Source organism: Salmo trutta, chromosome 6 (assembly GCF_901001165.1).
Source record: "Salmo trutta chromosome 6, fSalTru1.1, whole genome shotgun sequence".
NCBI lineage: Eukaryota > Metazoa > Chordata > Actinopteri > Salmoniformes > Salmonidae > Salmo > Salmo trutta.
This window is the reverse complement of record NC_042962.1, coordinates 26237952-26263334: the sequence shown is the minus strand read 5'-3', so window position 1 is coordinate 26263334 and position 25383 is coordinate 26237952. Positions and strand designations below refer to the sequence as shown.

The 25383-nt window shown below is 43.6% G+C and overlaps 1 protein-coding gene across 1 annotated transcript in view; it reads left to right on the top strand.

Moving 5' to 3' along the window:
• The window catches only part of LOC115195748 (nuclear receptor-binding protein 2), a 63017-nt gene that overhangs the window by 24227 nt on the left and 13407 nt on the right, over positions 1–25383 (top strand). Inside the window, exons 2-9 of the mRNA XM_029755949.1 lie at positions 10139–10261; positions 10909–11010; positions 11202–11291; positions 11581–11621; positions 11977–12071; positions 12338–12361; positions 12472–12558; positions 13413–13468. Coding sequence (XP_029611809.1) covers positions 10139–10261; positions 10909–11010; positions 11202–11291; positions 11581–11621; positions 11977–12071; positions 12338–12361; positions 12472–12558; positions 13413–13468 — 618 coding nt within the window. The remainder of the gene's footprint in view (positions 1–10138; positions 10262–10908; positions 11011–11201; positions 11292–11580; positions 11622–11976; positions 12072–12337; positions 12362–12471; positions 12559–13412; positions 13469–25383) is intronic.

Genomic DNA, 25383 nt, shown 5'->3' with positions numbered 1-25383 from the left:
AAAGCATAAATAAAAAACGGTGAAAATAAAAACAGGAATATTTACTGCACAACAAACATTAGAGGATAAAAAACATTTAAAAGCACCCTAAGGAACAGCAAAGCTAAAAAGGTGTTTTTCGGCCCCCCTGAGATTCTCTTGGTCTATTCCAGAGGCAGGGGGCATAATAACTAAAGGCTGCCTCTCCATGCCTCTTGGTTCTAGGCTTTGGGATAGTTAAAAGGCCAGTGCCAGAGGACCTGAGGGACTTACTGGGTACATAACTTAAAAGCATGTCTGATATGTATTGGGGTGCACAATCGTGGATTGATTTAAAAACCAATAGAAGAACCTTAAAATGTATTCTAAAACTCACAGGCAGCCAGTGCAGAGACATTAAAACCGGTATAATATATGCTCTCTGTCTGGTCTTGGTCAGTACCCGTGCTGCAGCATTCTGTATGTTTTGCAGTTGACCAATGGCTTCCTTGGGTAGAGCAGACAGGAGAGCATTACAGTAACCAAGCTTGATTGTAATAAAAGCATGGATGAGAGTCTCTGTATCAGCCTGAGATAGAAACCTTGTTAATGTTCCTCAGCTGGTAAAAAGCTATTTTGGTCACATTCCTAATGGGTGATTCGAAATTGAGTTCAGAATCTAAAATGACACCTAGGTTTTTTACCTGGTGTTTTATCTTTAACCGTGAATTAAAATGTACTGCCCGATTCTCTCTCTGTGCTTTGGTTCCAATAATAAGCACCTCGATTTTCTCTCTTTAGCTGGAGGAAGTTGTGAGCCATCCAAGTATTTAAATCACTAATACAGTCTAATAATTTATCTGTGGAGCTAAAGTCCTCTGGTAACACAGAAATGTAAGCATTTCGCTGCACCTGCGATTAAAATCTGCAAATCTGTGTATGCGACCAATGAACTTTGATTTTATGTGCAATAATCCACTCCAGACTTCTTATATTTAGATCTCCCATTGTGCTTGGAAGTGATGGGTCGTTCGCGAACAGCTCTTTTTGAACAGATTTTTTTGGTGAACATCGAGAACTGAATCTGTGAAAGAGCCTTTCATTTGGCACCCTGATTTGCATACAGCCTTTTTTGTTGCTCCAGATAACGATTATCTGTAGATCAGTTCTAAAAGATTCCCTGGAGATGGTAATTCTTCACTGCGGGAACAGTAGGTAGTGGGGAGAGAGCCTCATTCTATCCACGCTTTTTTGCAATGTGTAAAAACAAAATCAGATTTTTTTTTGCAAGCAATCTAATTTCGTCAGGGACATGTTTTTTTGTTGTCCACATTTCACAATCCTTCATAATGATAGACAACTTTTTTCAGCGTTACACTGTACTTTTCATACATTGAAGGACTTCTGAACAAAGTGTCATTTGGGAGCCTAATAAACGTCTCTTTTAGGTGAACAGAGCCAAAAGATCCGGCTCACCGAAAAGACTCGGAATGCCTATCACTATTACTTGGTATATGGGAATCCTGTGGGGGCTGGAACGATGAAACCCCTTTGATTCGGGAAATGTTTGCTTCATTAAAAACGACATATGCTCAAAGAGCTCATTACCCTTGAGTTGTCACAGCAGGAGCAACAATCTAAACCTCAATTTTTGAGACTTGATGAGCACAAACAGAAGCCTAATCATCATCAACACCTAGTTTTGTCTGTGGAATCTAAATGGAATCCTTGATTAAAGCACATAGGACAACCTAAACCTCAATTTTGGAGTCTTGACGAGCACCACCGATTATCCATTAAATTGACCAGATACTCAAGTGGCCGCTTTAAAAAATGGAAGGCAGTCGGGAGGAGGCAAGATCAGGTGGGACCATTCTAGCCAATGAGAGGGCAGATGCGCGTGTGAACAACAGGCACAATTTCCGATATAAAGTGTTTTTTGTAAAAGTTGCCGGGATGTCAGGTGGCCTACTTATGTCAGTACACTCGTAACAACCTAAGCATTCCAAAACTTCTATTCGATCAAATAAATCACACGTAGCAAATAAGCCATTACATTTTTTTGTTGACCAAATTCGACCCTCTCATTGACCTCCGTACAAAAACTCCTCGTTTGGTGAGTGAAAAATAAATAAATTAACGCCTCTTGCTGGAGAAGACAGATTTTGGGCCCAGTTATCCCTCTCGAGCCTAGGCCTCGTTATCAACACCGAGTTTAGTCTTAATAGTACATACGCCAACCTCTGATACGGTATCTCTCCCTTATACAAAAGAGCAATGTCCCTGTCACGATGGCCTTCCACAAAGAAAGCCAAGCATGGTTCTAGGTTTTTCTCTGTGATAAGGCAGGGTGTTTTCTGTCTGTAGTAGGTTATGCCTATAGCGTATTCTCTGTAAATTGTCTCTTGACGACAGTTGTGTTTCTGTCACATGCCCTGGTGCTGGTGACTAATGTGCTTATCTGGTACCACCAATTCATCATGCCTAATATGGTCGAGTCACAGGGAAGGATGGATCTCAGAGCAACGTAGAGACTATAAATCAAAATATTCTAAGAACTTAATCAGATAAGGGCTTAATGTGTATGCCACATCAGACACAATCATCAATAGTGAACATTATTTGCTAATCCACATACAGTACCGGCAGTCTGCTCTAGCCAGACTGTTTGTGAGTGCGAGAGTGTTTGTGTTTTGGTCCGTGCTCTTTTTGTCGGCCTAGATGATTGCAATCAATTAAGAGCACCTGATCTCTTCGGTCCAAACTCAAGAGGTCTACCCTTTTAAAGGAATCAACTAGATACAACCCTTCTTTTTCTTTAGTATTTTCCTCTTGGCCGCAGTAAAAGCTGCATAGATTGGTGTGCTCTGTTCTGGATGTGTCTAGTGAGCAGTAGACCACTGAGGTGTTAGAATGGAAAGGAAGGCCTTCGCATGAATAAACCAGAGGTGAGAGACAATAGCACACACACACGGGTATGTTCAGACACACACACACACAAGCACACACATCATATGTGAAAACGAAGACACCCACATCTCTTTTAGAGGTGGAGATGAGATCAAAGACTCCTTTTCGCCAGACTGAGCAGATTGGCTTATATAAAGTGGCTGTTCAACACTCGTTCTAATGCTTATCACATCGTAGACCAGATGACTTTTAACTTCTAGAATGCGATTGTGTTTTAGTCATCTCTCTCCCCCACTGGCGCTCTAAATACAGAGCTTTGTCACAAGGCAGACAAGGGGAACAAGGACAATGTGGCTAGTGTAATCTTGTAACTCTGGTACTAAAGGAAGCACAACACACTGGAGACAGCAAACAAAGAGAGGGAATGATGCGGATGATTCTGCTATGTTTCTTTAAGGGTGCAAAAAACATTCACCTGATGTTCCAAGAACGTTCCCATAGCACATTTCGTCTGTTCTTTAATGGTTCCCAGAATGTTTCGTTAGGGTTTTGGGAAGAGTCTGGTGGGAACATTGTGGGGACATCAAAAGATATGTTCCCAAAACACAAAACTTGTCGACTGTCAAACGCTCCCAATATAATTCTTACTTTGAGACACTTTATATGGTCATGATCAGAAAAGCAAAAATAAGATCAGCACTCATAGTCTTGGATACTTTCTAAGTATGGACCCGGACGTATGCAGCATATAAAGAGGATGGGGGAAGTGATGGTGAATAACCCAGTTACCAGTATTGTCCTGGGTTACTTATGTCTAAGAAGGTTAAAAAAGGAAGCATGGAATTCTTGATTGACCATACTGCCATGGCTATATACTGAAAAAATAAGATATACGAGAGCTTCCCTAGTGGTGCTTGGGAACCAAAGACTTGGCTTGGGAACCAAATATTGCAGGTTCAAACCCCACGTGCAGATAGTCAACAAATGACGTGTCAAAATTATGCTTGTGTTTGTATGATTAAATGCTGTTCAAATGTCCTGTGAATGAAATAAAAATGCATTGTGTCTCTATATCACCTACAATACAGTCCTCAAATCTTGAGAGAAACATAACGGGGGTGTTTTCCAATCTGCTTTCTTATACTTTAAAGAACTACAAATTTGCATGCTGAAAATGTTGTTAAATATATTTTGTTCTGAAGACCTCCAAGACAAGTTAAAATGTACAGTGAGGGAAAAAAGTATTTGATCCCCTGCTGAGTTTGCCCACTGACAAAGAAATGATCAGTCTATAATTTTAATGGTAGGTTTATTTGAACAGTGAGAGACAGAATAACAACAAAAAAATCCAGAAAAACGCATGTCAAAAATGTTATAAAATTATTAGCATTTTAATGAGGGAAATAAGTATTTGACCCCTCTACAAAACATGACTTAGTACTTGGTGGCAAAACCCTTGTTGGCAATCACAGAGGTCAGACGTTTCTTGTAGTTGGCCACCAGGTTTGCACACATCTCAGGAGGGATTTTGTCCCACTCCTCTTTGCAGATCTTCTACAAGTCATTAAGGTTTCGAGGCTGATGTTTGGCAACTCAAACCTTCAGCTCCCTCCACAGATTTTCTATGAGATTAAGGTCTGGAGACTGGCTAGGCCACTCCAGGACCTTAATGTGCTTCTTCTTGAGCCACTTCTTTGTTGCCTTGGCCGTGTGTTTTGGGTCATTGTCATGCTGGAATACCCATCCACGACCCATTTTCAATTCCCTGGCTGAGGGAAGGAGGTTCTCACCCAAGATTTGACGGTACATGGCCCCGTCCATCGTCCCTTTGATGCGGTGAAGTTGTCCTGTCCCCTTAGCAGAAAAACACCCCCAAAGCATAATGTTTCCACCTCCATGTTTGATGGTGGGGATGGTGTTCTTGGGGTCATAGGCAGCATTCCTCCTCCTCCAAACACGGCGAGTTGAGTTGATGCCAAAGAGCTCCATTTTGGTCTCATCTGACCACAACACTTTCACCCAGTTGTCCTCTGCCAATGAACATCTGAATGATTCAAACTTCAGACAGGCATGTATATGTGCTTTCTTGAGCAGGGGGACCTTGCGGGCGCTGCAGGATTTCAGTCCTCCACGGTGTAGTGTGTTACCAATTGTTTTCTTGGTGACTATGGTCCCAGCTGCCTTGAGATCATTGCCAAGATCCTCCCGTGTAGTTCTGGGCTGATTCCTCACCGTTCTCATGATCATTGCAACTGAGATCTTGCATGGAGCCCCAGGCCGAGGGAGATTGACAGGTCTTTTGTGTTTCTTCCATTTGCGAATAATCACACCAACTGTTGTCACCTTCTCACCAAGCTGCTTGGCGATGGTCTTGTAGCCCATTCCAGCCTTGTAGGTCTACAATCTTGTCCCTGACATCCTTGGAGAGCTCTTTGGTCTTGGCCATGGTGGAGAGTTTGGAATCTGATTGATTGATTGCTTCTGTGGACAGGTGTCTTTTATACAGGTAACAAACTGAGATTAGGAGCACTCCCTTTAAGAGTGTGCTCCTAATCTCAGCTCGTTACCTGTATAAAATACACCTGGGAGCCAGAAATCTTTCTGATTGAGAGGGGGTCAAATACTTATTTCCCTCATTAAAATGCAAATCAATTTATAACATTTTTGACATGTGTTTTTCTGTATTTTTTGGTTGTTATTCTGTCTCTCACTGTCATAAACTGACATATTTCATTCTTACAACATTAAGGGAATGTCCTGTGCAACCTAATTTAAACATTGTATGAATGTCTTCACAACTGTGCATATTTTGTGTTATGGGAACCTATCTCTTGTAATGTACCCACAACTTAATGAAATGTTCTGGGAACCTTTTCAAGAACTCAGAAAGGCTGTTCTGTCAACATTCTTGCAACATGTTATTGCAAGTCCAAGCACTTAAGAAGTTGTGTGTTTTCAAATAGTTGATTTGAGTGGTGTTACAAATAGACCGTTTTCCATTTGGGGAATGATTAGGAATCTTGCGGTCTCCACTTCCCACTCAAGCTCTCCAGGCAACATCAACAAGGCTTCCTCCATCATGCAGTGTGTTTTGAGTGTAATAACGGCTCAGTGTTTTGTTACAGCTTTGGTACTACTGACTCAGGACTTAAGATCTCCCAGCATGCCTTGCTCTCCTACATTCCATTCTTGACATGGCCTCTAAGGAAATTAACAAGTGAAACTTGATGTCAGCTTATCTCCATAACATTTCTTCGTGAAGTTGACAGGGACAGAGTCTTCTATTTGGACGGGCATTAGACTAAATTCGCAGTGACCTGTCCAGATTGTGAAGGTCACCGAGTAAGGCAGGGGGTCTTGGTAATTGGTAGTGGGTCTTGGTAATTGGTAGTAGGTCCTGGCAATGGGCCAATCCTCTTGAAGGGACATGAGCTTTACAATGAGACTGAGCTAAGCGATGACAAATTCAATGTTAGGAAATGGTTTTACTTTCCATATATCATTCAAGTTATTCCTTGGTTTGCAGTGTTGTGATGGAAGTCATTTAGTATTATTACAAAATATTTTGTCAAAGTAAAGACTGTCACTGGAATTGTTCGTTGGAAAACCAGTGAATCGCAGAACAAAAAGAGCGCCAAACTTCCTCTACCTCTCCACCCATTCTTCTATATCTGCATTGCCAGGGCGTTGGGAATCACTGTTCTGTGTGCCACACATCAACAGTCATCTTCGTAACAAAGGAGTCGAGGCACTTCTTTGATGCGTGCTCTGCTTTGGTCCCAGCCAACCCTCAGAGAGAGAAGGCAGAAAACCATGGAAACAGACTCCCTCATGTACATACTCTACTGTACGGCAGCACCGCACAGTGTGGTGTAAAGCAGATTTTCTGGCTGCAGCAGTCTCAATGGTCTGTATCAAGTCTACTATTAATGTTAAGTTGACGTAACTAAATGTAGTCGTGCAGTAGGCCTACTCTGATTCGTCATCTGGTATTCAAATTGGTGTAGGTGGAGGCGGAGAGCTAGAGAAACATGGTAGAGTGGGGAGACTGAGTGCTTTGTTATTGTTAGGACCCACACGCTTACATTGTTTCTCCCTCAGACAACGGCACTCTTTCATTTGTTCTCTGCTACAGTGAGACTACAGGTCAGTACAGAGACAGAGACGCCCACTGCAGGGCCATAGATAGTGACGAGCTGACACATTGTAGAGGGCCTTTAACATCCTCCCTTCCACCTCTCCCCTAATCCTCCCTCCATTATCTCCTCTCTGTCTGACTCACCGCACTAATTCTAGCACCCTGTCTCTAACACACACACAGAGACAATATGCTGGCCTTGTGCCACATGTGAATGAGCTTTTACTCCTCCTCATTCTGTGTGTACTGAGGATGGCTCTAATGGTGGGTTTCCCAGGAGTGTATCTGTAATCAGGCTATGTCCAGGGAGGTCTGAGATCAGATCTTTAGTCAACCGGACTTCGTCCCAAATGGCACCCGCTTTCCCTTTTGGTGCACTACTATTGACCAGGGCCCGTAGCCATATGGTTCTGGTCAAAAGTAATGCGCAATATGGACTAGATTGTCATTTGGGAGGCAGCCCTAACGTAGGGTTTGGAGTGGAGCCAGAGATGGGCCTCCACAAGCCTATTTATGCCTACTATAATGTATAAATCATAGCCCTGAGACGCGATAGTCTGTGTCCCGTTGTGACATAGCTCTGCGGGTCGGAGACCAACGTCCGCGGGGGACGCACAGCCCCTGACCTCATACGGACAGTGTGTATTAACGGTGTGGCCTAGGGGTAACGCCCCGGGCCGGAGGATTGCGGGTAATCTGTGCTGATCACTTGAGCTCAGACAGTCACACGCCAAGGCTTACCTGTGGCTGACTGTCTGTGGATTCCTGTAGATAGAGGTAGGACCTACTCCTGAACTGCACAATATGAAAATTCATGTTATCGAGATCGTCTTTTTTTTTATCAACTTCCGAGAGATCATGATCATCATTTTTTATCCATACTAACATAACTCAAAGCTGTCTAAAATGTAGCTGACCAGTTTCCTTGTTTATTAGAATCAGGAAATGAGCTGGTACAGTTAATGTAAATAAACAAGCATGTAGTAAATCTATCAAACTAAATAGATTTTCCAAACAACAGAAAGCCTTCCGGACAGATTTACCGAAATGACCTCTGTTATCTGATAATCTGTCCGTTCAGCAAAACATTCACGTAGATGTTTGTGTTGTTTTGACGTGAACCCACCGACCTCTTCCTCACGCTTAACCCACCTCCCTTCGGCAGCCAATCACAGGCTGTTTACTAGTTTCACCCTACCCTGACTGAGCACCCTACCCCTCCACCCCACCAAACACTCCGGGAGCCAAGTCCAGCACAGGGGCCTGACTGTTTCGTAACACCCAGAGAAAATATACAACAGCACCCAAACATGAGTCCCTGTGTAGCCCCAGTAGACATGCTTTAGCTGGGAATTCCCAGCCAGCCCTGGCTCTCCATTAGGGTCACTATGTCAGAGCATTGTGTTCCTACTTCCTGCCCTGTATTGCCCCATAATCAGTTTATCATACCTCACTGAGTAGGAGTAGAACAAAGAGAGAGAGAGAGAGAGATCTCCCCACTGCAGCCCCTCTCGATTAGGCCTCTCCGTACTTCGAGTAGGAGAGTATTGGAACCTCACAGCTGGTTGTGTTGTGGACAAAGCCAACAGTGTTTACAATAATGTTTTAACTATGAAATGGATAGGGTGTGTACTGTGTACACCTCAGATAATGGTTTGCTCTAGCCAGGGGCATAACAGTGATATTAAGAGCGTATTGTGTGGTCACATCGTGTTGCAACCTCACTTGGGCCAAAGCAGCCTGGTAGGATACCAATGTGGCAGGCTGCTGTCATCTGGGCTGTATATTTATGGCAGTTGATTGGGTGTTGGCTTGTTGACTAACCGTGGTGAAAGAGGCCATTTTTAGTCCATTTATAACTGTGTGAGTTTTTTCATTTCGTGAATGGCGCCTATGAAAATGTCTAATGCGCTACTACTATGTAATTACTATTTAACAATACGTTAATAGTTAATTCAATCATAACTTGACTGCTTATGAACACTTAACGAGTAACTTTAATACAGGACACCCAAAACGAAATAGCATGTTGCACCAGATGTGTAGCTGTTTGTGACGGTGTCATAGTAACGGATGTTCTTTCTACTGCTCAGAATTCTTCGGTCTCCATAGAGACGAGCAGGATGCCCACCAGTATCTGTAAAGAACAGGTTTGACCTATGTGATGCTCTTTTGCTTTTTAGGTGTTATCTGTCCATCAGGGGAAAAGAGATTGGGATAAGTTAGCTTGTGTGTGTTTAGCTCAGGCTTTGAGCTGCAGTGTGTTCTTTGGTTGTATTCTGGGTTGAGCAGTCATCTCAGTGCTGTGTCAATGCGTTCTCCCTGCTAATCTGAGGGGGAATGAATGGGAGCCCAGGGCTTGTCTGTCTCTGTCAGCTCTGCCAGACTCTGGAACACAGACGCAAAAAAAGTGCTGCCGCTGTTTCCGCTCCGAGTCAGTCTGGCCTTTTCCCTGACTCAGTGTCCTCATAAGTCTGATAGCAGCACATGCTCCCGGCAGCCGGCTCCCCCTCCCCCTCCATCTCTCACAAATCTTTCCCTCCCTCCCTCACTCTCTGCCTCTGTCTTTATCTCATCCTCTGGCTCGCCCTCTCCCAATCCCTCACTCCCAATTTCTCTTTCTCTCCATCGCTCATCTCCCAATCCCCTACTCCCGATCTCTGCCTTTTGCTCTTTGTCCCATCCCCCCTTGTCTCGCTCTTTCATTAATCCCATCTCTTCACTCCGACAGTCTCTGATCCTCACCCCCTTGTCTTTTTACATCATCCTGACACAGATGGTCAGGGCATAAGGTTTTTAGTAGTCAGACGTTATCAGTGCTTTTTACATAAGATCCATATCCGTCCATTTAATGAATGAAAACCGGTCCCCATTTAGGATTTGAAATCGGGATCTATAGCTTTTCAAAATAGATGGGAATCTTACCCATGCAGGGTCATTCTAGATCTCCTGTGAGGTTTTTTGAGGCCATACAAAGCTGATTCGGAAACATCTAAATTATTCATGATAGCGGCTACATGTAGTAAATAGTGTCTGCAACAACCCACATGCCATATTTATGGTTGTTCCTCTTCAGTTATAGCGTCTGCGGTGCTTGTGAGAGCTCTCATGTGTGTTTGTCTCCCCCTGCAGATCAGTCAAGGTAATGTCCCCGGTGTTGAGAGTGCGTCGCTGGCCATGGACACAGAGGAGGGAGTCGAGGTGGTGTGGAATGAGGTGCTCTTCATTGACAGGAAGGTCTTCAAGGCACAGGAGGTACGGCAAAGTTGGACAGGGGGGTTGTCACAAATAGCACCCTATTCCCTACATAGTGCACTACTTTTGACCAGGGCTCATAGGACTCTGGTCAAAGTAGTGCACTACACTGAGTATTCAAGACATTAAGAACACTGCCTTTCCATCACATAGACTGACCAGGTGTATCCCGGTGAAAGCTATGATCCCTTATTGATGTCAATTGTTACTTCAGTCAGTATAGATGAAGGTGAGGAGACAGGTTAAAGAAGGATTTTTAAGCCTTGAGACAAATGAGACATGGATTGTGTATGTTTGCCATTCAGGGTATGGTAGTAGGTGCCAGACGCACCCGGTTTGTGTCAAGAACTGCAACGCTTCTGGGTTTTTCACGCTCAACAGTTTCCCCAAAGGGCGGTGCACCTCAATATTAGGAAGGTGTTCCTAATGTTTGGTATACTCAGTGTATATAGGGAATAGGGTGCCATTTGGGACGCGGGCCGAGTTTCTATTGTCACTGGCTGTATGTTCCATTCGATGTACTTCCATTCTCCAGAGCGAGCACACAAATGGAAGTACGAGTCAATGGTTTAAAAGTGCATATTTTGGCGAACCATCTGTGCTACTCGTAAGTACCCAAACCTCTCCCCACTCCATCTCTTTTTCAGGAGAAGATTAAAGAGATGTTTGAAAACCTGATGCAAGTTGAGCACCCAAATATAGTCAAGTTCCATAAGTACTGGCTGGACATGAAAGAGAGTGGCGCTCGGGTAAGTCTGCTATCTAGATCAATCTCTATGGCCTGTCATTCTCACTCATTCTCTTAGGAAATGTCTCTCTCTCTTTATCTCTGAAACCCAAATCTATTGGTTTGGTCTGCACACTGACAGTATCTATGAACTGGGATCGATTGCTTTGGTCTGCACCCTGATAGTATCTCTTTCTGCTATCTGCTGGACAGGTCATCTTTATCACAGAGTACATGTCCTCAGGCAGCCTCAAGCAGTTTCTCAAGAAAACCAAGAAAAACCATAAGACCATGAATGTCAAGGTCAGTGTCTTTCTCCTATTGGGGAAATAACTTCTGACCGCTGGCTGTGACACGAGTCAGTGAGTTATACGTTTTGAAACACTTAAAACAGGGAGGTACAACATGAACACTATATTTCCAATAAAAACACACATTTTCTTTGTACATTTCAAAATGTTTTGCTACCTTGTACTGAACCCGTCCCTGGTCAGACGTTAGGGGATTATACTGAAGTCGTTTTCTATCCTCGCAAACTTCAATCATATCCCACTTTTTAAGTGTCTGCAGTTCCCTCTGTTATGTATTCCAGGCTTGGAAGCGATGGTGTACCCAAATTCTCTCTGCCCTCAGGTAAGACCGATAACATTCTCGTCCCCACTATTATTTTCAGTGGCAGTGTGAACTGTTACTCTAGGACTGAGGGCTTCATCGCTTGTCATGGAGAGCTAATGGGTATGCAGGCTTTTGTTCCAGTCCAGCAGTAACACATCTGATTAATATAATAATAATAATAATAATAATAATACATGCCATTTAGCAGACACTTTTAGCCAAAGTGACTTACAGTCATGCGTGCATACGTTTTTTACATATGGGTGGTCCCGGGATTCTACTAATCATGGTGCCGTAGTTTTCCGGGGGGCAAGAGTTGGAATTGGAGACCCAAAGTGTTCAGTCACTTGATTGCCGTGTTATTTACCACCAGTTACCTGCACTCCTGTGAACCGCCCATTATCCATGGCAACCTGACCTGTGACACCATCTTTATCCAACACAATGGCCTCATCAAGATTGGCTCAGGTCTGATACAGTGAAGACTTTCTACCTAACCTTAACCTAACCCTAACATATACCTAACCCTGTCGTGGCATGGCCTTTAGGAACAACTCAATTGTGACTTGACAGCTTTATCTGAATAAATGGTAGCAATAACAGTTAGCATTGCATGCTAGCAAACTCCTATACATTGTGTGTAATACAATAAACCCGAAGGTGTATTGTCATTGTTGTTGTCGTTCTATGCCACTGAAGTTAATACTGGATACTCTGCTCTTTTCTATCCACAGTATGGCACCGGCTGTTTGTGAATGGTAAAAACCATATAACATGCTGCATGTCTTATTCTCAGTGAATGTCACAATATTCTGTGTGGTCTGGTGTCTGGGTTAAATTTTCTTATCTGTCTATCTTGCCCTCCTAGTGTTTCCGGAGGCCAGTGTTCATGGTAAAGTCCGCCCCAACCGAGACGAACAGAGGAACCTGCACTTCTTCTCTCCTGAATATGGCTGTGAGTGTTTTACTGAGCCTTCCTCTATTTCTATATCTATTATGTCTGGGCCCGTATTCATAAAGCATCTCAGAGTAGGGGTGCTGTTCTAGGATCAGGTCCTTTTTATTCATGTAATCTTATTCATTATGATCTAAGAGGCTAAACTGATCCTAGACGCTTGAATGAATATTGGCCTTTCTTGCTTTTATGGGTTGCCAGTTTCACTATAGATGCGGGAAAAGAGGTCATTGGAACTCCAAAACTTTAGAAATGCCATGGAAGCACGTTGGGGAAAGATCCCAAATCTCCTCATTGCCCCCCAGCAAAATACGCCTACATTTAAGCTATTGTTTATAGTTAAGCCTACATTTAGGTTACTTGCCTAGTTAAATAAAGGTTACATATGTGTATTTCACACTATGTTGAGGTGAAAATCTGTGTATAATGCTTGTATGGATGTCAACCCCAATACATGTTCATGTCATCGTCATCAATCAACTGCATTACAGGTAAAAAAAGACATTGACCACCGATTTCTGTATGCTAGCAATGCTAACAGCTAATAGGAACGGGAGTTCCTGCATAACATTTACAACTTGTAAATGTTATGCAGCGAAAACAGCCAAATATATCCAAATCAGACTTTAGTAACCCCATTTGTGGACCTGTTACAATACATCAATCATGACGGATTTGACGAATATCCACTTTCCTCGATCAGATTTGTTGAATGTGTGCGAATACAGCATCCTTCTATCCCCCATGGTCTGCGTTCCATTGACCTCTTTACCGCATCTATGGAATTTCTCAACATGCTGTGACTAGACAGTCATTATCTTACATATTGATTCCAACTGTTCTCTTATGTCTAGTGGCTGAGGATGACTATGCTATTGACATCTTCTCCTTCGGGATCTGTGCTCTGGAGGTGAGAATTCAGCTGCCATGGTTTATAAATGTGTTATGAACATTATGTGTCGCATTTAGGGCTGTTGCGGTGACCGTATTACCGCCACACATGCAGTCACGAGTCATGACCGCAGTAAAATTCCACGTGACCGTTGAGTTACGGTAATCTCCCTTTATGCACTCTGGACTAGGGCTGTGGCGGTCACGAAATAACTTAGAATTCCGTGGCATTATTTTATATTATGAAGAATACAATTGAACAAAGATGAATAAAATTGAATGGATATTTTCTCCAAACGATTTGAGGGAGTGCGCACATGAGGCTATTCTGTGTTGAACAGTTAAAAAAAAAAAGGTACTCCTATATGCTTAATTTACGGTGGCATCCCCTTTGTGTGGCCATAATGCACCCTAAAAAAATCCATGCCTTTTGCGACCAGTGACCGTTGTGCCCTTGGCCCGGAGTGTTGCGTTGTGCCCTTCTCCCTGAGTGCTGCGTGCTCCGAAGCACCTCTCACTCACATGGCTCTCCATAACGTGATCGGGTCTTTCTCACAGGCTACAAGTGAAGACCGACATATCGGGGACGCAACTGCGTGCGTCCTTATCCAATTCCGAGGTGCTTATTGAAGATATTGGAAGAACTGTCCACATTTACTTTTCATCAGCCAAACGAACAGCAAAAGCACTAGCCTATGTCAATCTACCATCGTCCATAGTACATAAGTTGACCTATTTTATTCTGTGCGAGAAATAAATATTCCAAACATAGTCTGGGACAGTTGTAGGATGCGATAGATCCCAAATTAATACAACTACTAGCATCCCAAAAACGTTTAGCTTTAATTGTTGACAAACTATTAGGGTATTTCTTCACATTATAACTGTAGCAATGCGCACATGGCAGTAGGTTATAAGCAAGAATGTTCCATTAGCAGAAAAACACCATTATCAAAAGTGACTGCGAATGTGATTATGCATGTAATGATTTTATTATAAAGGTGCATTTTTATGGTGAAATTATCTTCTCCAAACTTGAAACTCAATCGCTCCTTATGTATGCCAGTTAGGCTGTAAACCCCTTGTAAAGCGGATTAATGTGCTTCATTTTAAGAAGTTATTTGGCCACTTTAGTTGTGATACAAATCTTATCAAAATATAGGCTAGGCTACATGAGGTGTGTGACTATGATTTGAAAAAGTCGCAAAAAAGGGCATTGTTTCTTGCCTTATGCTGGACCCCATTCACAAGTGATAATATATAATTCACAAGAGATAGGCTAATATTATCACCCATCAGACTATTCTTGATTTAATCTTGTCTTACATATACTAAATAATATATGTGTGAAATTTGTTTTGATTTAGAATGGACCATTATCATGCACCTGTCTCGAAACAGGAGCAGCGGGAAATAATACATGTCATCAATGCACTTAAATAGCGAATGGAGGACGCTTTTCCCATGGTTCATTTTCATGCCAGCCAGGTAGGCTATACTGCTCTTGTAAAGATAAGGAATGTGCTTAATATTAGGAAGTTGAGAAATAAATATAGTAGGCCTAGCTTATAGAAAGCTGATGGGATCCTCCTCTTTTTAATAGAGGCCATCAAACATTCTTGCGCAATTGCATAGCGTATAGAAATGTAGCGCAACATGAGCTCATGGGCTCTCATGAAGTGTTTGATTAGATTTTCGATTACATTCACATTGATGTCAGAATGATTAGAGGGACAATAGAGTGCTGAGTACCAGGCAGTAAGTTTGGTAGGCTACTAATGACTATCAGCAACATCAGAGCTTGGAGCAGCCTAACTACCGTGACTAAACAGTCACGTGGAATTTGACTGCCGTCATGACTAGTGACCGCCAGTGTGGCGGTAATACGGTCACCGCAACAGCCCTACTCTGTACATGCGTTGGCAGTACCCAACTCGCTAACTACCCTAATGGCCTGGTACTCAGGGCTCTATTGTCCCTCAAACCACTCTGACATCAATAGAAATCCAATCGAAAAGCACATCAAACACTTATCATCAAACAATAACGTACTTTTAAAACTCACGTCACTGTGATAGATCAATTTGAAGAAAGAAGTTCAACAACAGCTTGAAATGTTGTTTCAAAGCCTAACATAACTAAATGGGCAGCGCTTTCTAAGGTGATAATTAATTCAAACCCTCATATGCATATTAGAGCTTACGCATACGCATAAGTCTATGAGCCCAAGCCCGAAAAAAACCCTTAAATTAAAATAATGATTGTGCCGTTATACTATACATAGCCTGCCGCCTACTACGCATGGGAGAAAAACGTTAAAAAAAACTGATTCAAGATGTCTTTGGTACATCATTGGTCTAGCATATGCTCCAAAATGTAAACAAATTATAGTAATCACCTTTGAGTGTGGACTGTATTATTATGCATACTGGATTGACTAGTTACCTTATGCTACGTTCCAAACGTTCTGTTCATGAGTCTGGGAGAGGATGTATAGGCCTAGGCGATGCTGTTTGTTCATCAATTGTGCAGGGCGGCTAAGCCTACAATTATAGTGCATTTGTATTCGACTTTGAATAGCCTACACTGTAAAAATAGACAGTCTTGAAACACCATAATTGTGTAATGAAACCATGAAAATGGGTGCATCTAACCTGAGAACTTGTGTTTGGAGGGTGTTTGAATGTAAACCCAGTATAAATGTTACGATACACAGAAAGGGTTTTAAAACATAATAGAAGTACTCTCAAACACCCAAATTGGTTCTTCAATCTGAATATTGGTGTTTTTAAGTATTGTGAAAACAAAAAACACCTTTTGGGGTTTTCAGTGCATGTAAAAGGCAGCATCAAAACACACAAAATATTATTTTACAGACTGTGTCTCTCATACAATCAAATTGTTAAGAAATGCAAATGGTTTATAGCCTAAATATTGATTGATGATTTTTTAAATTTTTTTAATTTTATTTCACCTTTATTTAACCAGGTAGGCAAGTTGAGAACAAGTTCTCATTTACAATTGCGACCTGGCCAAGATAAAGCAAAGCAGTTCGACAACATACAACAACACAGAGTTACACATGGAGTAAACAACATACAGTCAATAATACAGTAGAAAAAAAAAATAAGACTATATACAATGTGAGCAAATGATGTGAGATAAGGGAGGTAAAAGCAAAAAAATGCCATGGTGGCAAAGTAAATAAAGTATAGCAAGAAAAACACTGGAATGGTAGATTTGTAGTTTGAAGAAAGTTCAAAGTTCAAATATAAATAATATGGTGCAAAGGAGCAAAATAAATAAATACAGTAGGGGAAGAGGTAGTAGTTTGGGCTAAATTATAGATGGGCTATGTACAGGTGCAGTGATCTGTGAGCTGCTCTGACAGATGGTGCTTAAAGCTAGTGAGGGAGATAAGTGTTTCCAATTTCAGAGATTTTTGTAGTTCGTTCCAGTCGTTGGCAGCAGAGAACTGGAAGGAGAGACGACCAAAGGAGGAGTTGGCTTTAGGGGTGACCAGAGAGATATACCTGCTGGAGCGCGTGCTACAGGTGGGTGCTGCTATGGTGACCAGTGAGCGGAGATAAGGGGGGACTTTACCTAGCAGGGTCTTGTAGATGACCTGGAGCCAATGTGTTTGGCGACGATTATGAAGTGAAGGCCAGCCAACGAGAGCATACAGATCGCAGTGGTGGGTTGTATATGGGGCTTTGGTGACAAAACGGATGGCACTGTGATAGACTGCATCCAGCTTGTTGAGTAGGGTATTGGAGGCTATTTTGTAAATGACATCGCCGAAGTCGAGGATTGGTAGGATGGTCAGTTTTACGAGGGTATGTTTGGCAGCATGAGTGAAGGATGCTTTGTTGCGAAATAGGAAGCCAATTCTAGATTTCACTTTGGATTGGAGATGATTGATGTGAGTCTGGAAGGAGAGTTTACAGTCTACGGAGAATATTTTCTTGGGAAATTACACCTTCATTTTGTTATAGCTTTATTTAGACAAATTAGAAACAGGAGGAGACAGAGAATGAATGAACGTGGGACAGGCGGAAGCAGGAATTGAACCCCCTACTTCTGGGGCAGTAAAATTGTATATTTAATTGTAATTTAATTTCTTGGGAAATTACACCTTCATTTTGTTATAGCTTTATTTAGACAAATTAGAAACAGGAGGAGACAGAGAATGAATGAAAGTGGGACAGGCGGACGCAGGAATTGAACCCCCTACTTCTGGGGCAGTAAAATTGTATATTTAATTGTAATTTAATCGGAGTTTTACACACTCAACCACACAGCAAAAAAAAACATTTCTGGGGTGAATTGAAATTGATAAAAGAAACAGCCAACACGTACTTAATAAAAATGAATGCAAGTCGTTTCAATGATTTGTTAATTTCATTTTACCAAAACATTTAAGAATACATCCAATTTAATATGTTTCTCAAAATGTAAGGATCTTTCATAAGAATAACCAAAGAGAGAGATAATTGAGTGATTTAACTCATTGGAAGTCTTTGGTTTTAAGCACCTTACACTTCCTATCTTGCTCTGATTTTGGAGGATTGTAGGAAATTATTTATTTTTAGACTATGATTATTTTACACAATGTTGTATGCATGTATGAAGAAAGAAAAGTATACTTCTATATTAGTATTAAGAAGCTTGTTGTGTTACGAGGTGCAATGGATCATGATGAACGCATATGTAAACCATCAGGGAACATGGCGTTCATGGATGAGATGACCCGTTCCCACATTTCCAACTTTTAATGTAGAGGCAAATGCAGTATCCTGCCATGCTTGCTGCTGTTAGGTTCTAAATGAACCTAGTAAAACTCACGGATGATTAGTAAACCAAGTTTATTCGCCCATTGGGTCAATACAGCTGCATCAGACAAGACATATTCACACCAGCACTGATATTTAACCCTTTCTCCTTTGCTGAATCTTCGCCTCCATATCTGAATTGCATCTCTGTTGCTAGACAGAACCTTAGTGATACCTGTTCTTCCTCATTTCATCTGACCTAATAACGAGTCCGATGGAGCTGTTGGCTTCTTCCAGTTCAACTTTCTCCTGATAGCACAAGACTTGAAAAGCAACGAGAAACACAAAACATAACAGTATTAACAAGGTGGTAAACTATGCATAATTCTATATGGAAAGAAACCCAAAGTCTGATAACGTGACAATTCCCACTGTCTCTTTGCCTGACTCTATGCCTCCAGGATACTTTTCTGATGGATTCCACAAAAACGAAGGCCCTAGAGAACCTCCTCAAGCTTTCACCCAGTCTTCCCCTTTCTGGCCACAGGCTCCGAGAGGTGTTCCCAAGCCATGTCATTTTCACTTTGTTCCCCGTCTTCTTCCTCCATTGCCACCTGATAGGCACGTCACCTGATAGGCAAGTGCGCAGCCCTAATCAACGCTACATCCTCTTGAGGTAACTCAGCACTGTATGCTTTCACATCAATGCCTTCAGAATGTTGTCCGGTGTACAATTACCCCAACATCTATCCTTTTATATGATGCATTGTCCAATAAAGCAACTAACCCATACCCAACTATGGCGGTTAAAGTAGCTCCCAGACCCAACCCATCTGTATGTCTACAGTGGAATATAGTCTTTCTCTCTCTTTAGCTCCGCTTCCTCCGTCATGGCGTCTTCAAGCTCACCCATTATGCAGCTGGACCTCACTTCACGTGAGAAGTGTGAACCCACCGTGGAGAGACATGAGGATCTTCACCGCTGCAGGTGCTGTAAGGAGTACTGTGTGTGGACCAGACCAACGCTGTCCCAACACCCCCGCCTGGTGTATAATCATGTATAATCAATCTCCAGAATTCAGCCCGTGCCCTCGGTTATCGCCTGCTCTTCATGTGCCACTTTCACCCGGGAATACGCACACTGCAACGCGTGGGTCATTTCCTGACAACAGGACAACGTAGACTCTTCTCTTATGGCCAGATCACTAATTTGTGACGTGTGAATAACAGCCCCCGGTACTCGCATCGGTCTCCCAGTTACCAGGTACCAAGCCATGTGTCAGGAGTCCTTAGCTCATGATATCCCAACAATGCTACTAAAGTAACCCCTGCTACTACTGACACTGCCAATGATGCATATCTCAAACTCCCTCATTTGCGCCGTAGTTCAATTCCATGCTGTTACTTTAGCCTCCTTTAATTACTGTCCCTACAGCGACTGCCGTGAGAATAACTACTGCATGGAATCTGTCAAGTGTTCGCTGGCTGTTATAAATGGGGAAGAGATGAATGATGTTGGAAGAATATCCAACCTAACAAAACTCTTGAGTCACAGGTTTCTTGAAAGTTGACAATAGTGTCTGAAATGCCAACACTATCTCTGCTACTCTCACCATGATCTGGCTATGTGTAACGTTCAATTGAACTTCACAATAGTCCCTATATTGTGCACAGTTAGCTCGTAGGAGAGGGAGGACAGCTATCTCCTGTAACAATATATATAGTCTCTGGGAATGATACCCCTCTATCACCACAACCTTAATTTATGAGCCCCCACAGATCTCCGTCCCTGTCACATTCTATCCCACTTAACAGCCTTATGTGAACATTCTGTCTCAAACGCAGGCCTCATGTATACCTTGCCTCCTGCTACTGTAACGTCTGCTTCCAGCTCACACTCTCAAACACGTAGATCCCCTGAACGCAGCTCACTCTCCAGCTCACACTCTCAAACACGTAGATCCCCTGAACGCAGCTCACTTTCCAGCTCACGCTCTCAAACACATAGATCCCCAGAACGCAGCTCACTCTCCAGATCCCAATTACCTGAATTCTGATCACCTGTTCACACACCTGTATGTCATTTACACACTCTATTTAGTTCAGTTCTTTGCACTTCATCATTGTGAGGTATTGTTTGTTTTGATACATATTTCTATTCGGAGCTCTGTTTTTTCCCATATTAGTCCTCCTGTGTATCATAGTTTTGGCCACCCTCACTAACGATGCCTTTTTACCTATTCCCTGGCTGTACTTTTGCCTATCGGATTTCCTGTCATCAACCTCTTGCCTGATTTCCCGGACTACGTTACTAGCCTTTTCCCCTGCCTGTACTGTTGCCCTTTTGGACCCTCTTTGTATGACCTTCTGCCTGCCCCTGGACCCAGCTACCTGCCTCCTCCTGTGGTCCTCTACAGTAAACACCTGCTGCGCCCTGCACTTTAAACCAGCTCTCTGTCTCCCATCATGTTCATTACAGCTACAGATATATTTGCACATATATCATTCCATCTAACCCTTAACACAATGGTCACTACTCCTAATGCAATTCATAAAGTTATAAATACACTAAAACATTCTCAAATCAATTAGTCAATATACATCAGTCCCTCCTCTGGAACAATGATCACTCTTATGCTCCACAAAACCTAAAAACATATTGACTTAAACAGGGAAAAGAGAAAATACATGTTTCATAATATCACACCACCCTTGATGAAACTACGACTGGGGACAGAACCGTCCAGCCGTTACGTTCCATGCCCATGTGATGCTGGTCTCCATGCCCGTCGCCTTCATTTTCATCCTTGGGTGTTAACGCAAGACACAGACTATGAGCCTTGTATGCAATTAATTGTACCGTATCATCCGGCAATCCATATGTATTGATGCGATTTAACATAACAATTCTGATGACATGGTAAAAACTAAAAAACGTAACGATTGACCCAAGCTAACCTCCAGTGAGTTCTCTAATAACCTCCCTGTCGGAGGACACTTAAAGATAAGGTTTCTAGAGGCTCCCTAGGCCCAATGAATTTGATCAGTGCCCCCACCCCTCACAGTTTGAGAACAACTCTCTCTCGCTGTATCCAAATCATAACTTAACCATTTTATAAATTACCCAACCCATATTTAGAATGACAGTCCTTAGTGCTTTACTTTGAGTCTATCACTCAAATTCGAGCTTCTCAACCTAGCGCACGTCATCACGGTTAGAATGTACGTTTATAAACACGGACCTTTTATTGCCGGTAATAACTCTTCTCATTACAACCCTCCTTTGTCCTTTTTTTACTGTCGCGAGTGGCATGGTAATGACATTGTTTGCAGTGTGTAGAACTTCCTCAATCAAATCAAATCAAATTGTATTTGTCACATGCGCCGAATACAACAGTTGTAGACCTTACAGTGAAATTCTTACTTACAAGTCCCTAACCAACAATGCAGTTTAAAAAATACGAATAAGAATAAGAAATAAAAGTAACAAGTAGTTAAAGAGCTGCAGTAAAATAACAATAGCGAGACTATATACAGGGGGTACCAGTACAGAGCCAATGGGCGGGGGCACCGGCCAGTCGAGGTAATTGAGGTAATATGTAAGTAGAGTTATTAAAGTGGTAATGCATAGATAATAACAGAGAGTAGCAGTGTTGTAAAGGGGGGGGGGGAGAGCAAAGCAAATAGTCTGGGTAGCCATTTGATTAGATGTTCAGGAGTCTTATGGCTTGGGGGTAGAAGCTGTTTAGAAGCCTCTTGGACCTAGACTTGGCGCTCAGGTACCGCTTGCCGTGCGGTAGCAGAGAGAACAGTCTATGACCAGGGTGGCTGGGGTCTTTGAAAATGTTTAGGGCCTTCCTCTGACACCACCTGGTATAGAGGTCCTGGATGGCAGGAAGCTTGGCCCCAGTGATGTACTGGGCCGTACGCACTACACTCTGAAGTGCCTTGCGGTCAGAGGCCGAGAAGTTGCCATACCAGGCAGTGATGCAACCAGTCAGGATGCTCTCGATGGCGCAGCTGTAGAACCTTTTGAGGATATGAGGACCCATGCCAAATCTTTTCAATACCATCCCCTTTTCCCGGCACTTCCTTATAGCGTTACGGTTCATCTTCCCAACGGCACATATGAAACTCTTGCCCATTATATTTGATAGCCCTTGATAATGTCCGATTTCAATATAAAGTAATCCGTTTTCCCACGTACACAAGTCTCTCACCTGAGCCGCTACCACCATTCTGTCTGGTCCATTTCTCCCACCAGTACACCAGGAGCATGAGAGAAGTTTGAATGTTATCTCTCTCCATATGCGCGGTCTCAGGACTCATGGCGCATTCCTGCCGCCCGTACCCAGGTTGATGGCTCGGACTCAGATAGGAGTGTTACAAGTCACTGTCGCATTGAACGCCTTTGTCGCTCTTTCTTCAGCAGGTTAGGGAGGGTTTTGAGGTTCACATACACCGTCTGTGGTCAAATTATTCCTACCATGTATTAAGACACCATCTGACGTCACCATCTATGATAACCTCAAGAGAGGACAGATCAAACGATATGAAATGTAAATCTATTTCATAATAAAACCACATAAAATGTTTCATGGGATTAAAAACCCCCCAAGGTTTTCTGAGTTGCAAGGAGTGTTTGGCCAGATAATTTTAATTTGTTACCTCTTCAGAATCCATCCCCCTGGCGTTTCGCCTAGATTCTTCAATCCAAAATACTTTTTCCTGTGGCAAATTTAGCCAATTTCTCATCATAAGGATATTTGATCCCTGGCATTTATTAAAAAGTTGTATAAGACGTGGACGTCTTCCTTCACATAGAAACTGTAATCTCAATGAACCACTATCGATCGAACCGATGCCATACACCGCTATGTGAAAGTTTCCTGTCCCACAACTTTCGGGGGGATTTGTTGCTAAATTTTGAAAAAGAGGCAAACGCTTGCATGGCAGCATTTCCTCCGAATTCTGGTTCCATTCCCACTCTACTCTCATTCTTCCAATGGCCAACGGCCCCACATCTAAAACAGGGATCTATCTCCCTACGCTTTGATGTTTTTTCACTACGTTTCTTTGTCTTACCTTGGCCATTGAAACCACTGTTAGTGACTTTCACTGCGAAGTGAGCGGTGTTATATTCCACTTTCAAAGCATCCTGCTCTATTTTATCCACTACCCCCACAATTGCCATTTTGATCACAGGTTTGAAACCTGCCATCAAAGCCGAAGTACAAATGCTATCAATGTACTCCCGGACCCAGTCTTTCTGTAGCTGAGTACATCTACTAATTCCGGGTTTATCGGTTTGTATTTTTTGTTGATAGAAGGCTGACATCAAAACGCTGGTATATTGTGCTTTTGATTCTGGTTTTATGTCATTGTGCCAAGTCATAATTGCCTCCCTGTAACGGGCGTCGTAAGGATTAGACCAAGGTGCAGCGGGAACGTGTATACTCATCTTCTTTAATAAATCAAAAGAAGGAAAAACAAACAAATCACGTATACAAAACAACGAACGACACTAAACAGTCCTGTCAGGTGCACAGACACAAAACAGGAAACAACTACCCACAAACCCCCATAGCACAAACACCCCTATACATAGGACCTTCAATCAGAGGCGACTCTGGCTGCTCCGATTCCGGACTGTAGGGCAACTCTCGCTGCGCCGATTCCGGACTGTAGGGCAACTCTGGCTGTGCCGGCTCCGGACTGTGGGCCGTCTCTCTCGGCTCCGGACTGTGGGCCGTCTCTCTCGACTCCGGACTGTGGGCCGTCTCTCTCGGCTCCGGACTGTGGGCCGTCTCTCTCGGCTCCGGACTGTGGGCCGTCTCTCTCGGCTCCGGACTGTGGGCCGTCTCTCTCGGCTCCGGACTGTGGGCCGTCTCTCTCGGCTCCGGACTGTGGGCCGTCTCTCTCGGCTCCGGACTGTGGGCCGTCTCTCTCGGCTCCGGACTGTGGGCCGTCTCTCTCGGCTCCGGACTGTGGGCCGTCTCTCTCGACTCCGGACTGTGGGCCGTCTCTCTCGGCTCCGGACTGTGGGCCGTCTCTCTCGGCTCCGGACTGTGGGCCGTCTCTCTCGGCTCCGGACTGTGGGCTGGAAGCACTGTTGCCGGAAGCTCTGGACGAGGCACTTGCCGGAAGCTCTGGACGGGGACTGCGCACTGAAGACCTGATGCGTGGAGCTGGCTTAGGACGTGCCAGACTAAGGACACGCACCACAGGGCTAGTGCGAGGAGCAGGAGTAGGACGAGTTGGACTGGGCTGACGTACTGAAGGCCTGGTGCGTGGTGCTGGCTTTGGAGATGCCAGACTGGAGACACGCACCTCAGGGCTAGTGCGGAGAGCGGGAACAGCATACACTGAGCCGTGAAGGCGCACTGGCAATCTCAAGCGCAGGACTGGCACCACCCTTATTGGCTGGGTGCCCGCTTCCCCACGGCAAATGCGGGACGCTGGCACCGAGCATACCGGCCTGTGGGTACTTGGCCTCGACGCCGTGCGCATCACCCCATAGCACGGGGCCTGACCAGTACCACACTGCCTCTGGTAAGCACGAGGAGTTGGCTTAGGGCTCAACCCTGGCCCAGCCAAACTACCCGTGTGCCCCCCCCAAATAATTTTTTGGGGCTGCCTCTCAGGCTTCCATGCCAACCGTGTTCCAGCAAAACACTCCCGGTCCTCTCCAGTTTTCCTCCATGGTCCCTCTCCGGCTAGGTTCTCCTCCCAGGTCTACGACTCCCGATAGCTCCTCTCCAGCTCCTTACCCCGCTGCTTGGTCCGTTGGTGGTGGGTAGTTCTGTAACGGGCGTTGTAAGGATTAGACCAAGGTGCAGCGGGAACGTGTATACTCGTCTTCTTTAATAAATCAAAAGAAGGAAAAACAAACAAATCACGTATACAAAACAACGAACGACACTAAACTGTCCTGTCAGGTGCACAGACACAAAACAGGAAACAACTACCCACAAACCCCCATAGCACAAACACCCCTATACATAGGACCTTCAATCAGAGGCAACGAGGAACAGCTGCCTCCAATTGAAGGTCAATCAACAAACCCTAAACATAGAAGTAGAAAACTAGACTGAACATAGAAAAACACTAACCTAGAACATAGACCAAAAACCCCGGAACACTCTAAACAAACATCCCTCTT